At 37.4% G+C, this 15,481-nt stretch overlaps 1 protein-coding gene across 3 annotated transcripts in view; it reads left to right on the top strand.

Moving 5' to 3' along the window:
* Nucleotides 1-15,481, top strand: part of LOC108710540 (cGMP-specific 3',5'-cyclic phosphodiesterase-like) — a 94,396-nt gene that overhangs the window by 42,224 nt on the left and 36,691 nt on the right. For all 3 annotated transcript variants that reach the window (XM_041590492.1, XM_041590488.1, XM_041590484.1), the window contains exons 4-7: nt 3,097-3,168; nt 6,998-7,087; nt 9,403-9,540; nt 12,508-12,575. In XM_041590492.1, coding sequence (XP_041446426.1) covers nt 3,097-3,168; nt 6,998-7,087; nt 9,403-9,540; nt 12,508-12,575 — 368 coding nt within the window. The remainder of the gene's footprint in view (nt 1-3,096; nt 3,169-6,997; nt 7,088-9,402; nt 9,541-12,507; nt 12,576-15,481) is intronic.

The following is a 15,481-nucleotide window of genomic DNA, read 5'->3' as shown; positions in this document are numbered from 1 at the left end:
AATATCTCTACATCAGAAATAAATCGCTACGGGGCAGATTTATCAAAGGTCAAGGTGAATTTTCAAATTAAAAAAAAAATCGAATTTCGAGCTATTTTTTGTGTACTTTGACTAGGGAATAGTCCAAATTCGATTCGAATTGGAAAAAAAATGCAAAAATACAGATATCGAAATTTATCATGTACTGTCTCTTTAAAAATTCAACTTCGACCATTCGCCATCTAAAACTTGCCGAATTGCTGTTTTAGCCTATGGGGGACCTCCTAAAATCTATTTGGAGTCAATTGGTGATTTTGAAAAATCAAAGGTTTTTTTGGGAAAAACCTTGAATCGGCTGCGGACCTATTCGATCGAAAACAGTGATTCCAGTTCGTAATGTACATTCCACTGTGTGCAAAACTGATACCTTCAGTTTAATCTAACTGTATTCAAGCAAATGGATAATCTGATTCTACATCAAGCAGCATTTATTAATTGGTTTAACACAGATTGAGGTTAGTGTTTTGAAAAACACTAACACTAATTCCTTAATTGTAGCATATTCTACTGTAATGATTTTCTGCTAGTCATTGAAAATCCCTTACATTTCTACTAGGGATGCATCGAATCCAGGATTCGTTTTTTTTTTTGGCAAGATTCCGATTCAGCTGAATCCTTCTGCCCAGCCGAACCAAATCCGAATCCTAATTTGCATATACAAATAAGGGTGGGGAGGGAATTTGCGTGACTTTTTGTCACAAAACAAGGAAGTAAAAAAATGTTTTCTCCTTCCCACCCCTAATTTGCATTTGCAAATTAAGATTCAGATTCAGTTCAGTATTCGGCCAAATCTTTGGCAAAGATTTCGGGGGTTCGGCCGAATCCAAAATAGTGGATTCAGTGCATCCCTAATTTCTACATTGTGTAATTGCATGTTGCTTGGGAGATTGACACATTAGTTAATCCCATACACACTGACTGAGTATTTAAGTGAAGGCAGACCTTACTCAATCTTTTACTATTAAAACCGTGTAGCTCAGTATGAAGTACCAGACTGTAAGTTCCCATGATTTCTTGCCTTGTCTTTTTTATTTTTCTGTTGCATTTACTGCTTTTCCCCAGTGTATTGTGGGTGGCTGTAGATGGATGGATAGAGTATATAAACTGTAATTAATGTCCTAATCAGATGTTAATACTTGCTTCCTTGTACCATAAATAATTTTCATTGTAAATCTTCCTTTCTATTCATAAACAGTTGGAGGTACATTTGAGTTGATGCTGGTTTCATTTATTATCACTTTATACATGTTCTGGATGCATAGTTGACTACAGGGACATTGAGAAGTTATTTACATGTTTCTGTCTGTAATAATTTTATGTGATGGTTTAACCTCTCATTTTGGGTCTTAAGGCTGTGTTGTGTGTGCAGCATGAGGCATTGGAATACCTTCTATTTTTTGAAGGCTTTTATTGAATGCCTTGCATTATGAAGTGTGCTTTGGCTGATAGCCCTTCTCCTTTCTATGGGGTAGTCATTTCATATAATTTAGTAATTTTTGGCTAACTCTTTATGGCCCCCTAAAGTTGTTTTGGCTTATTCAGTTTTACTATAGCCACACTGTAGTACGTTGGATGGAACTGAAAATCAAGTCAGTCAGTGAGCCATGGGGATGTGTAAGAGATCATAAAGCCACACACATATTTAGACAACTGGTCCAAACATGGCCATTCACATGAGTGGGCACATTGTACAGTATCCAGCTAATTGGATGTTCCATTTAAATAAAGAAACTAATGTTTATGTATCAGTACCTGGACTTTTACTGAAAACCCCTGAGAATCCTTTCCTTATAGTACAATCCGTCTCTCCTAGGGTGATGGCACACGGTATGTTTTGTCGCCCATGCTAAATCTCCTCCAGTGCGGACGACAAAACCCTTTAGAAAATACCTTTCAACAGTAGTCATTGTGAATCTCAGGGACTAAAACATTTGAATTGCGTAAACACTAGAAAATTCAGACAAATACAGGAGGCCCTCTGCACTCCATTATCAATATATTAAGGACATTAAAACATTTTGTGCCTTAAGCTACTAAAAATGCCTTACCCTTTAAACAAAACAGGGATTGTTTGTCCATATATTGCAATATATTTTAGCTGGCCAACTACGTCAAAGTCATCCCATATCTGGCCAGTCCTACGCTTAATTTTCATCTGATTCATTAAGAATTCTATTGCTTCATTATACATTTTACACAAGGACTAAGCTTTACCCACAACTTACTAGCTGTTTTTAAAGTAAAACTCCCAAACTTGGTTGCCCTTTTATTGGCCACCAGTGGGATCACCTGACTACAGCTTCGGGCGACTTCGGAAAACTAAGCTCTCGAGCGCCATCCAACTGGCAATTTCTATTCTAGCTGGCGGGACAAGTCGGGTGGAGTCGCACGTGTCAAGATATAATTGGACTGAATGAAAAGTCAGAGGTAACAACTACACGGCCTGACTATCTGAGGAAGATGCTGCTTTCTGCGTCCACATCTGACAGTTGTGTCGCATGTAATGTAGTTTTTACCTACGAAATTTCATTCAGTCCAATTAAAATCTTGATGCCTGTGTCTCCATCATTTTTTTTTTTTCGATTTGTCGGCGGGCGTCGATCCGACAAAAAACGCTTGTGATGTTCTACCCTTACTCATAGCAGATAATAACCATTTAGCTTTGATCAGTCTGCAATAATGGCAGCCAATCGCTAGCCACTATGGGTAAATTTACTTGAGCAGATTTGCACATGGTTACTAAATTAGTATTTTTTTCAATACATGTTACATATAATGAGTGCATATCCAGGGTGAACAGATGTTTGAATGTTTATTTTGGGCTGAATTATTAAAATTTGCAAATCAAAATTCAAATCAATACTAGCCTTAATGGGAATCACATCCTGAGCTGAATCGATACGATCTTTAAACTCTTAACTCACCTGTACCAGCCGTGCATAAGTGCACTTGGAATGAAATACATGCCTGTCTGGCTATAAATAGTGTTGCAGTATATTATGTATAAATATTCATGTTACAATAATTATCATTTTTTTATTTGTTTGATGAACTCAGGTGGTTGGTGTAGCACAAGCAATCAATAAGAAATCAGGAAACACTGGGACGTTTACTGACCAAGATGAAAAGGTGAAGTATGTTATGTGCATACTGTAATTGTGTTTGCATTCGTGTTCTTCCAATACTAAATTATTTATATGCCAATAAACAAGACTTGATTACGTTATCATATTTAAAATATATTGTTGTCTGTCATATTTACTGTAATAAAATTACAATCTAAATGGTCATGGAAAGGTAACAATAATTTTTGCAACAACATATATCCTTTTTATTAACTCTTTGCTTTCATAAACAAATGGGTGCGTAGAAGCCATATGTACCTGGCACTGCTAAGCATACAATGCCAGGGTGTTCTATGTACAGCTAAAGGATAAATGCAAAACTTGAAATCTTTTCCCTAGGATGATGTGACCACACATTTACCACTCTATGGGCGAAATCTACTAAAAGGCAAATTTTCGGCTTGGAAGGCTCCGCGCAACTTTGTCAGACGTTAATTCGCAGTGCATGCTCTTATTCTTCAAAATGTGAATTACGTCTCGGCAGACAAACGCTGGAGAAGTATCACCAGCGAAAATTTGTCAGCATGCGCATTTCATAGCGAACTTTCACTTTCACAGTGTTACTTTCTGCCTAGCGAAACTTCATTAAACCACTTATACTACGGCAGGTACATACAGTATAGGTCATATATATATGTCTTTATTAGTGATGTTGGTAAAATTGCTTGAAGTGGCCACTTATTATTAAAAATGTCCAAGGAAGCAAAATGAAGACAGAGATGCTCTATTGTCCTAGACATGAGCCCACACTAAAACAAATTTGGCATGCCTATCAAATGGTTGAAAAATTGTTTTTGGAAAAAAATATATTTAACAGTTACAACTTTTGAACAAAATCCCACTTGGGATTGAACCTTCTGAAATCATGATAGTATCTAAATGAATGTTTGCTCTATTGTCTCTAAGCTTCAATAATCAAAATAAAACCTTTTCGATTTCAATTTGGCCAATTGTATTTTCCATCTTTTGCAACTAATCAGATTGATGGCTCAATAATCAGCCTACTAACAACTAGTTCACATGTGGCCAGCCTCAATTACTTCTGGAAGGCTGGTCAAGGCAAGAAAGTTCAAACAACCATTTGAAATGGATGTGTATTAAAATACTTTATTAGGGCTCCATGGATACATGTGGCCTGTTCAACAATGTGAAAAGTAGGACCAGATTTTAAATAATATTTTGTTCACAACATGTTAAAGACACAAATAAATAAGGAATGAAGTGAAGGTATAACAATGTTCTTTAGGTCTCCTTCAATAAATCGAGAAGATCGGCAAGCACTCAGGACTCCACTCATCAGATAAAAAACAACTTTTATTTCAGCAGTTTAAAAACCTTCAATAAATCCCCAACATTTGCATCAGAATGTGTGAATGTGGGGTTAGAATATCACATTCTACTTCAGTGTTGTATTTTATGTCTTTTAATTTGTAAATCAGATATGGTTTACTTTGGGAATGTTTTCAGTTGGAAACTATTACTTGTGGGGATAACATGATTTCATCCCTTTGGAGGTTACTGTTCTGTGAAAATATTCATCTAATACAACTGCTTATTGTTTTAGGATAGCGTTATGTAACAGGATTCTCGTTTATACAGGGAATCACAGGATATTATAAACTTTCCAGCAGTTTGTCTTAATCTGCCACTAGTGTGCAATCAGAAGTGTCTATGAAGAGTTTGCTAATCCGTTAAACACAATTCATACATAGGGCCAGATTCAATTCAGTGAGAAAAAATATAATCACATGAAAACTCATGGACGGGATTAAATTTGAGATGCAATTCAATTCAGAAAAATTGATCTCACCGTTTATCACATGAAAACTCTAAGGGTAAGGTCACACTGAGCGTTTTGGGGAGATTTAATCGCCTCATCTTTGTGGCGAACAATCTCCCCGAACGCCTTCCCTCACTCTGCGCTGGCTAAAATGAAAAATCACAGGCGTTAATCACACGCAATGATTTATTTTCCGAAGTCGTCCGAAGTTTCCTTGTGTTACTTTATTGTTACTTTATTGGTTTTGCTCACAAAAACGACTTTCTAACCATTAAATCTGTACTCTCTGTTCAGATGGGTTCAGGTTTTATTGGCAAGTTCATATGCTTTTATGGATGGGAACAGAATTTTAGGCAGATGTAGCACTAATCATTTCTGGAAAGGTAGAAAGAATAATTGCAAACGAAAATAAACCATGAGAGGAAAGAGGAAATACAGCTGCAAGACAGGAAAGGTATCTGATACCTGATCATGTACATGTATGATTATCTAGTGGTTTTACCCTGCTGTGGAAATTAGCTATTTCTGTGTAAAATGTCCAAATGGCAGAACTGTTTGGCCACAAACATCGATAGTTCAAAACATTGCAAATGACTGAAATGAAGCTGGTCTCTGCATGTGTAGCCAGCTATGTCATATTTTTAAATCTTACAAATATATCAAATTGCAAAGAGAAAAATAGCTAAAAAAAAGTTTAAACCTTAAAAAAGAATAAGGGTAGAAATTCTGCATTTTTTCACATTACTGAACCAGCCAAGAGGTCCATGACCAATAATGCTCCGTGCCTTCAAAGTTGTCCACAGCTGCTGTCTGATCTAGGCCATTTTTTGAATGCCAGTGAATTGACACATGCACAGTATATAGCTGTATATAGCCACCCTTGATAACTTTAAAGGGATACTGTCATGGGAAAAACATTTTTTTTCAAAATGAATCAGTTAATAGTGCTGCTCCAGCAGAATTCTGCACTGAAATCCATTTCTCAAAAGAGCAAACAGATTTTTTTATATTCAATTTTGAAATCTGACATGGGGCTAGACATTTTGTCAATTTCCCAGCTGCCCCAAGTAATGTGACTTGTGCTCTGATAAACTTCAATTACTCTTTACTGCTGTACTGCAAGTTGGAGTGATATCACCCCCCTCCCTTTTCCCCCCCAGCAGCCAAACAAATAACAATGGGAAGGTAACCAGATAGCAGCTCCCTAACACAAGATAACAGCTGCCTGGTAGATCTAAGAACAGCACTCAATAGTAAAAACCCATGTCTCACTGAGACACATTCAGTTACATTGAGAAGGAAAAACAGCAGCCTGCCAGAAAGCATTTCTCTCCTAAAGTGCAGGCACAAGTCACATGACCAGGGGCAGCTGGGAAATTGACAAAATGTCTAGCCCCATGTCAGATTTCAAAATTGAATATAAAAAAATCTGTTTGCTCTTTTCAGAAATGGATTTCAGTGCAGAAGTCTGCTGGAGTAGCACTATTAACTGATGCGTTTTGAAAAAAACATGTTTTCCGATGACATCATCCCTTTAAGAGCAGAATTGCCAGTTTTCTAACTGGAAATTAATCTCTGTTAGTGCAGAAAGTGCAAGAAATCAAGGTCACACTTCCAGTTATGTGCATTGAAAGATTAACGCTTGTCTCAATGAGAATCGTGGTCCCATTGTGACTGGATCACACTTTCACACATCTGTTGGTTTCAGCCAACACTACAATTAAATGTCAGGGAATGCCTTACCGCTGAACTGAAGAAGCCACTTGGATGAGTGGTCAAACATTTTCAAAAAAAACTCTAAGTCCAGTTGCCTTTGACTTTATTCTACTAGATACTGTATATCATGACCTGGATACGTGAGAATCTTCATAGACAACAGGAAAAGAGATTACAACTACTTCTGAAAATGCTTACAAAATAACTTCATACTGGATGTAAAAGTGTGTTTTTAAAAAATAATGAATTTTTGTTGTCTTGATGTCAGTGGTGTTTGGATATTGGTAGTTTCAATAAACATATTTAATCACATGCATTTCTTTGATTAATGTTTTAGGACTTTGCTGCTTATTTGGCATTCTGCGGGATTGTTCTACACAATGCACAACTCTATGAAACGTCACTGATTGAAAACAGAAGGAACCAGGTATAGTTTCTAACTACAGTTATTAAAAATTACTCTGTTTAAGTTAAACCATGCTGGACCATAACCCTAAAAAACTATTTATAGTACAAGGAAAAGCCTAGGAATGTGGGTACTGACAATTCATAGAGCAGTAACCCCAGTTCTTAACCAGTGTTTATTACCTCTTTTTATGTCTGCTTTCTAATTGTTTTTTTCCACAGCTCTGAACCAAAGAACCATCAGCTGTAATGCCTTAATGTTTGCAATAATGGCATTTTATTTTATAGAATAGGATATATATATATATATATATATATATATATATATATATATATATATATATATATATATATATATATATATATATATATATATAGTAAGAAAAAGTATGTGGCAATAAAAATAACGTTTTTATAAGACCTGAGCAGTGCGGTTTTTCTTACTACATGAATTGAACTCTTTTGAAACCTGCAACCAGGCACCTAAACAATTTGTTTTTTTGTGAGTGCCGATATCCCAATTAGTAATTCCGCAATGGAAATGATAGTTATCATAGTTTAGAATTATTAGTATTTACAATTTCAACTTCAAGGTCATTAAAGGGATACTGTCATGGGAAAAAACATTTTTTTCTAAATGAATCAGTTAATAGTGCTGCTCCAGCAGCATCCTGCACTAAAATCTATATCTCAAAAGAGCAAACAGATTTTTTTAAATTCAATTTTGAAATCTGACATAGGGCTAGACATATTGTCAATTTCCCAGCTGCCCCAAGTCATGTGACTTGTGCTCTGATAAACTTCAATCACTCTTTACTGCTGTACTGCAAGTTGGAGTGATATCACCCCCTCCCTTTTCCCCCAGCAGCCAAACAAAAGAACAATGGGAAGGTAACCAGATAACAGCTCCCTAACACAAGATAACAGCTGCCTGGTAGATCTAAGAACAGCACTCAATAGTAAAAACCCATGTCCCACTGAGACACATTCAGTTACATTGAGAAGGAATTGCCAGAAAGCATTTCTCTCCTAAAGTGCAGGCACAAGTCACATGACCAGGGGCAGCTGGGAAATTGACAAAATGTCTAGTCCCATGTCAGATTTCAAAATTGAATATAAAAAAATCTGTTTGCTCTTTTCAGAAATGGATTTCAGAGCAGAATTCTGCTGGAGCAACACTATTAACTGATTCATTTTGAAAAAAATTTCCCATAACAGTATCCCTTTAATAAACATTAAAAAGCAAAGGGCCAAGGACAGATTCCTGTAGTATGTCACTAACCACACTGGTCCAATTAGAAAATGTTTACCAACATTCATTGCAATCTATTATTCAGCCAGTTCTTTATCTAAGTTTAATCAGTAACCTTCTATGTGGTTCTATATCAAATTATTTAGAAAAATATATGTAGCTAACATCCACTGCCACCTTAATGTCAGTGTTTTTGCTCAACTTCTCATAGAAGGCATTTGAATTTCTCTGGCAAGATCTATTATGCATAAAACCATGCTGCCAAAAACTCATAGTATTGTAATTTAAAATGTATATACACATCCCCTGGGCCACCAAAAGCTTTCCTACTACCCAAAGTAGACTGAGAAAGATTGCCTTTTTCAATTTTGGCACCACAAGCAATTCACTAATCAAAAAATCGTGCAAAAATAAGTAAAGAGGTTTGGCAATCGCAGAGCTGAGCTCTTTAGGTACTCTGAGATGAATACCACCACGTTTGGATCTTTGGTATAATTATACATGTTCTGGTCTGTTTTGAACTTCCTCTTGTATCAACAGCCTTTCTTAAGTGGTTCCTCAGATGTGTTAACAGAAAAAAATAGTTTAAAAGCTCTGTTTTTAGTCTTTTCTCACTAACAAATGTATCTCACTAAGGGTCCAACCCCTTCTTGCTTAATTTGTTGTTAGTATTCATATATTTTAATATATTTTGGAATTCATTCCTTATTATTCAGGATCCTTTACTCCCTTGCTCTTTTAATTCTCTATTTCTGCTTGTCTGGTTTGCAAGCTTTATTGGCCTACATTGTACGTGACAAACTGATCCAGCTTGCACAGATGCCTTAAATGCGTGTTTTTTTCTCTTGCAGACAGCTAGAAACCAACTTGTTCGTCAACGCTTGATTACACTGATGCTCTTATGAAACTTTTACAAATATTCTATATTACATCGAGTACATAAAAATAATGTGAAGTTTGCTTTTAGATTTTGCATTTGGAAATGTAAACCATTTGTGCTAGACTCCTTAGATAAAACAGTCCAGTCGGAAGGGTTTAAAAAACAATAACATGCTCATTTATATTATAAAGTATTATTCGTTTAGGTGCTGCTTGACCTTGCAACCTTGATATTTGAAGAACAGCAATCACTGGAAGTCATCTTAAAGAAGATTGCAGCTACTATTCTGTCATTTATGCAGGCTCAGAGATGCACAATATTTATGGTGGATGAAGATATTCCTGTGAGTAGGGGAATGTCTCACTAGAAAGTAAATGTTATAATGTTTTTCCAAAGTTATTTTATATGCCAGTTTGACAAAATATTAAGATATAAATCATCTGTTTCTTTAATTTTTTGATGTTTCTTTCATATGGTTCCACTTCTATGTAATCAAATAACTAACACAAATGGACACAGTTATCAAAGACTAAACAGATAAATTACCAGAAGTGACCTGAACAACTTTGTTCTCTTTAAATTTAGCAACAACAACAAAAATAAACTAGTTTTAAATATTTGGCATGGCTGGTGTGCAGCCAAAGTGAAAGTTCCAGGATAATCTTTGAAAACGAAATGATACAAATCAAGGACAAAATGGCAGGAAATGCGCAAAGATATTCATTTTGCAGCATGGTTTATTCAAATGTTAGCACATAAATCAGAACAAATTGCAGAAGCTGGAAGTTATGAAATTGATTCGAAAACAAAACAATCACCATTACAATTGCAACTAATTCAACTTACTTGCTAAAATCATGGTAAACAACAAGCCAGACATAATAAACCTTAACATAATAAATATCTGAATGAAAATAATGAAATATGAGGTTGGTTTGGACAAACTGTTTGTTGACAGTGTCTTTCTACTGATCACCAGCTAAAGGTCTACTGGTAGATCGCAATCTACCTTTTGGGCACCCCTGCTGTATCTGTATCCATTAGTGAAAGATTTTGAGGTTGCCTTTGTATGAAAGAAATTTACAGGCAGGGTTGGACTGGGCCAGTGGGACACCGAGAAAAAAAGTGGTGGGCCATGGCCCACTGAACCAGACAAACTCACCATGGCAGATTTCTAATAATTCCAGGAATTTTTTTTTCTCACGTAGGACTAGTTTCCAGCTATGCAGAATGTACCCATATGTGTGAATAACAAGACCCACAACTTGTTATAGGTGTAGGTGTAGGATGGCTCTGCCTCTTCGAAGAGTTTGTCAAATGTTTCTATTTTTTGTTTAATTTCCTATCCTTTGAAGTTCCTGTTACTCTTTTACATGGTTTTATTCAGTGTATTAAGAAAATCACCATCATTTATATATACTGCGCCAACAAGTTACACAGTGCTTTACATTAGATAACGAACAGGGAACAAACAGTAAATAGCAAAACAAGGGTTTACAGAGTACGATAGGATTAGAGCGACCTACAAGAGTTTACAAACTAAAGGGATAGGGTACCATTGAGACATAAGGATTTTAGAAAACAATGTGTGATTTACCTTTATGAAGATACTGTTACAAGCTGGCTGCCTGTACACTAAATTTTTGGGGGAAATTAGCTATGGTAGGCAGGTATGCAGAGGATCAGGAGTAGGGATGTAGCGAACTGCCGATTTGGTGTTCGCGAACGCCGTTCGCGAACACCGGCAAAAAATGCGAACGTTCGCGGACAGTTCGCGAACTTCGAACACCGCTAAAATCGTTCGATTCGAACGATCGAAGGATTTTAATAATTCGATCGAAGGATTTTCATTCGAATCGAACGATCGAAGCCATTCGATCGAATGCTTTTCATTCGATCGAATGCTTACAATCGTTCGAACGAATGGAAATCGTTCGATTTTTAGCCGAAGGAATTCGAATGGTCGAATGGTGGAACGACTTGTATTCGAATCGAACACGAACTCAAAATGTGAACGTTCCCAAACGTTCGCGAACATTCGGCGGACGCGAACGGTCGAAGTTCGCGCGAACTAGTTCGCAGCAGAACAGTTCGCTACATCCCTAATCAGGAGCATAAAGACAGGGACAAAGTGTCTTCAGGCAAAAAAGACAGGTTTATTCAGGACTTTTTCCAACATAAATTCACAGCATACAGTTCATCAGCGTTTGCCCATGGTTGCGGAGGGGGCCCAGGGAAGAGGGGGGCCCGGACCTTGGGGTCAGCTTCTTCTATAGCTTGGGGTTCTACCTGTGATGGCAGGCGCGAATGCACTTGAATGGGCAGGAGAGCTGGGAAGCTGCTCCCTGCAGTTGGCTTTGGGCCCCTTTAAAGATTGTGTTGCGGAGGGGGGCCATCAGGAGTAATTAGCAGGCGAGGGGAGAGCTGCTCCCTGCAGTTGGGCCCTGCCACATTAACGATTTTTTGCCGGGAGGGGGCGAGCCAGGGAAGTTGCTCCCCACATGTAGGCCCGGCCCCATCAACGATTTTTTGTGGGGGGGGAGAGCCGGCAGAAGCTGCTCACTTCCCGCCCAGACCCTTTAAAGATCACCGGGGAAGCTGCTTCCCACAGTCAGGCCCGGCCCCATTAACAATTTTCAGTCAGCGCAGGGTCCCTCCAAAAATTTTTTGCACGGGGACTGGCTGGAGTTGTTACGTCGCTGCTTCACACATTCAAACTTTTCCCCACACTGTTGTTCTCACCATACAGGTTGGTTTCCACACTCTGGAATATTCAGCCTTCTCACTAAGCCCTTCTGACTCTCCCCTCATGAGATATTAGCTCACCAGCTTCAGGCCTGTCTCACCTTCTGCCAGCACTTTAATCACTTTAGACTTTCAGTCACCTGGTCACGTCTCCCTCTGCTCCTAGCAGTGACAAGCAGTGCCCCAGCCCCTCTGGGAGTTCCTAACACAGACAGGTAACCTTCCTGATATGTGCCCTGCTCTGAGAGACCTTCCTAACACACTCACTACAATTAAATACCTCTCCACATGACAGCCTTCCAGTAGAAAGTGAACTGGATCACTGGAATGGATTGCCTGTTCCTTCCCGAACACTATAGTTTCCAGGGCCAGACAGCAAAATCCTTTAAACAGAGAAACCATTTCCTGTTTAGATACATCTCCTGTGCAGCTTCCAACTCCTACAGGGGAGAAATTAAAGGCAAAACTCACCTTTTTTCCCTTCTCTGGGGTCATTCTACCACAATACATTGAATAAGCTGTGAATAAAATATATATTTTTTTAACTGGTATATATTATTTACAGGATACCTTTTCAAGTGTGTTTCATATGGAATCGGATGAATTAGAAGATGCTGCAGATGCTGTAAAAAGGTATTTACCAGTCAATAAGCTGCATAAATAAAGAAAGGAAGCCTATATTTATATGTGAGCAGAAGACACTTTGTACTGCTTGTCTGTCAACTTTGTGAAAGTGACTTAAAGTTTACAGTAGTGTAAAATATGTTTGTCAACATATTTGAGAAAGTGCCTTCACTAATGATAAAATATGATTGTTATTTCTTCATACAGTATGACAAATGACCACATAAAACTATTTTTTGGTATTAAGCAGTGTTTCAGTCCTCATACACACATCTAGTTATTTGTACAAAACAACATTCTGCAGCTTCCACCTAAATGCCACCTTCCATCTGAGGTTTTAGAGAACATTGCTAGACACAATTCTGATCTGTGATATCTGAGATTGGTAACAATGGCTCAGATCAGAATCGTCCAAGTGAGACACACATAAAGCAAAACACATCTAAAAGCTGAAGGATATAATTTGTCCAAGATCTATCTGTGAACTATTCTCCTAATATGGAGTCCTTTAGCAAACCATGTTGCAGTTAACAACAGCAGAATCAGAAATGATTATAGAAGAGGTTAAATAAATTCTTTAGTACAATGCTTATTTAAGGAGATTAATGTAGAAGGGAAAGAAAGGCCTAAGCCATGGGTGTCATAACACAAATGACAAGGCGCTGGCTTAAAGCTGAGAACTAGTCAGATTTGTTTGTTAGGACTAGATAAGCTCGGCATATGGTTTAATGAGTAGTGGTGGCTTCTTCTAAAAATAGATTGATAATAGAGAATCTGTAGATAACAAATCATTTAAGCACAGCAGAAGAGGACCAACCCAGCAACTGCAGCCAATCACAGCACTTGTTTTGTTTATTTGGCCGAAAGGGTGCTGCTGAGACTGGTAGCAACAAACTGCATCCTTGAAGGCATCTGTGTAGTTAATCCCTTCTCTGTCTAAGCATTATCCACCTGAGTGCTGCCCCTGATATCACACATTTCCATTAACACACGTTGGTGTCCTTTCTATACTCTTGTGAGTGGCTACTGGCATCATAAGTTATGCTTTACTTCAGGGTTAGATATTTGTGATATAACAGTAACTTCCTTTTTGAACTTTGTTTTGTAAAAGGAAATATTCACTGTAGATATGCAGGGTTTATATGCAGGGTTTATCTTCTTTGTAGTTTTTTTTCCTCTTCTAGGATATTATTGTCACCTCTTCACGACTATCTTCTTTGTAGTTATACAGTAAGGGATTCCCTTGCATACATATGCACTGCTATATTGATTTCCACAGCTGAGACATTTTCATTACAAGAACTGTAAAAAAGAGCATATTTTTGACCACTAAAGGGCCTCTTAAACCCAGAGGTATAATTCTTTTATAGGCAGAACTGAGGTTCATTTGCTTTTGGATACTTAGAGCTCTGTCAAGCTTTTTACATACATAGATTTTCTATATTCTATTTCTATGTAAATTCAGGTTCCTGGGTGAAAAATATAATGTATGTGAAGAAGAAAATAGAACGAATGGATGAAAGATGAATGGAGGACAAGAGAGGAGTGAAAAGCTGATATCAGATATACAATTTACTATGTTGTTTTTACAAGGATATGCAGTTTGTCTTTTTAATTTGTTATATATAAGGAACGTTTATCCTGCTCAGTTCTTATACGATATACCCAGCATCCTCCCAAAAGCCATTATGGAATGTGAATGCGGAGATATATATATATATATTTAAAGCCTGTGCTCTGTGTTGATCTGCTCCTGTTCAATCTGCCAGTGAAGACGTTAATGTTATTTTAACAAGAGCTTTGATTTTCAAGTAATTGCATTTATCCCAGCTGCTTAAACATATTCGAAGTGCATCCAGTTAAAATTAGAAAGCTGTAAAGGGAAACAGTTGGAGTTTAGGATGTGACCTATTGCCTCCTGTGGTGTGGGACTTCAGTGCCTTACAATATGTCAAACAAAATAAATAGAAGTATTGGCCCAGTCCAGCAACCCATAGCAATGACCTAATGTGAATATCGTGTCTGGCAGACAGCAGTAAAACAGTTATCCTCATCAGGAGCCATGTACTCCGTATATGGTCTTTGGGTGTATCATATAAAACCCCCATCCAGGTTAGATAACCAGGTTAGCTTGACAAATTAAGAGCATACAGTATATGGTGCTATAAGGCATGCCAGGGTTGTGAGACTCTGCTCAAAGAATGTGTTTACAAATACACCCCTTGAGGTATAAATTGCTGCCAGACGCGTCTTTCAGGCATTCAAATTAGTGTATTGCTTACAGAAATATCTTGGTTCTTCTATATTCATCATTGCAATAAAGAAAATCTTTAATAGCCTGTAAAAAAAAAAAATACTATTCAAGGAGCATCTTACATTATGTGCCTAATGTTCTCTAATATTTAGCAAAAGTTGCACAAATGTACCATCGGCGTATGACATCCATTTGACATTTCTGTTTTATAAAAAAAAAAAAAAGATCCATTTTTTGAACAGGCGTCTCATTATACACAATGAAAGTAGTTGCCAACTCAAGCAAGTCTCACTTGCAAGCCTACTGATTTTTTTTGCTGAAGCAATGTGATTGTCAATTATTAGCCATTCATCCACTCTTGTCAGGCTATTCAGTGGAGGTTTTGTAAGAACTGCAAGCTAAGCAGTGAATGACTAGAAGTGCTGAAACACGTTATATAGGGCAATGCAGATCTTAGTTTACTATCTTAGAAGTGATTCTAAAAGTGCTATATATTTATTTAACTTGCTAAAATAAAAAGGGAATGCCCCTTCCAATACACTGGTCACAATGGTGAGGTGAAAAATCAAAAGGTCCCTTCTTATCTCTTATTCCTGTTGCTTTTTCATAAAACCCTCAAGTTTATCCCTATGGGCCTAGTAAACATCTTGATTATTATTTT

The sequence above is a fragment of the Xenopus laevis genome, chromosome 1L (assembly GCF_017654675.1).
Source record: "Xenopus laevis strain J_2021 chromosome 1L, Xenopus_laevis_v10.1, whole genome shotgun sequence".
NCBI classification, from domain to species: Eukaryota; Metazoa; Chordata; class Amphibia; order Anura; family Pipidae; genus Xenopus; species Xenopus laevis.
Note: the sequence above shows the minus strand (reverse complement) of the source record. Positions and strands in the feature narration are given on the sequence as shown.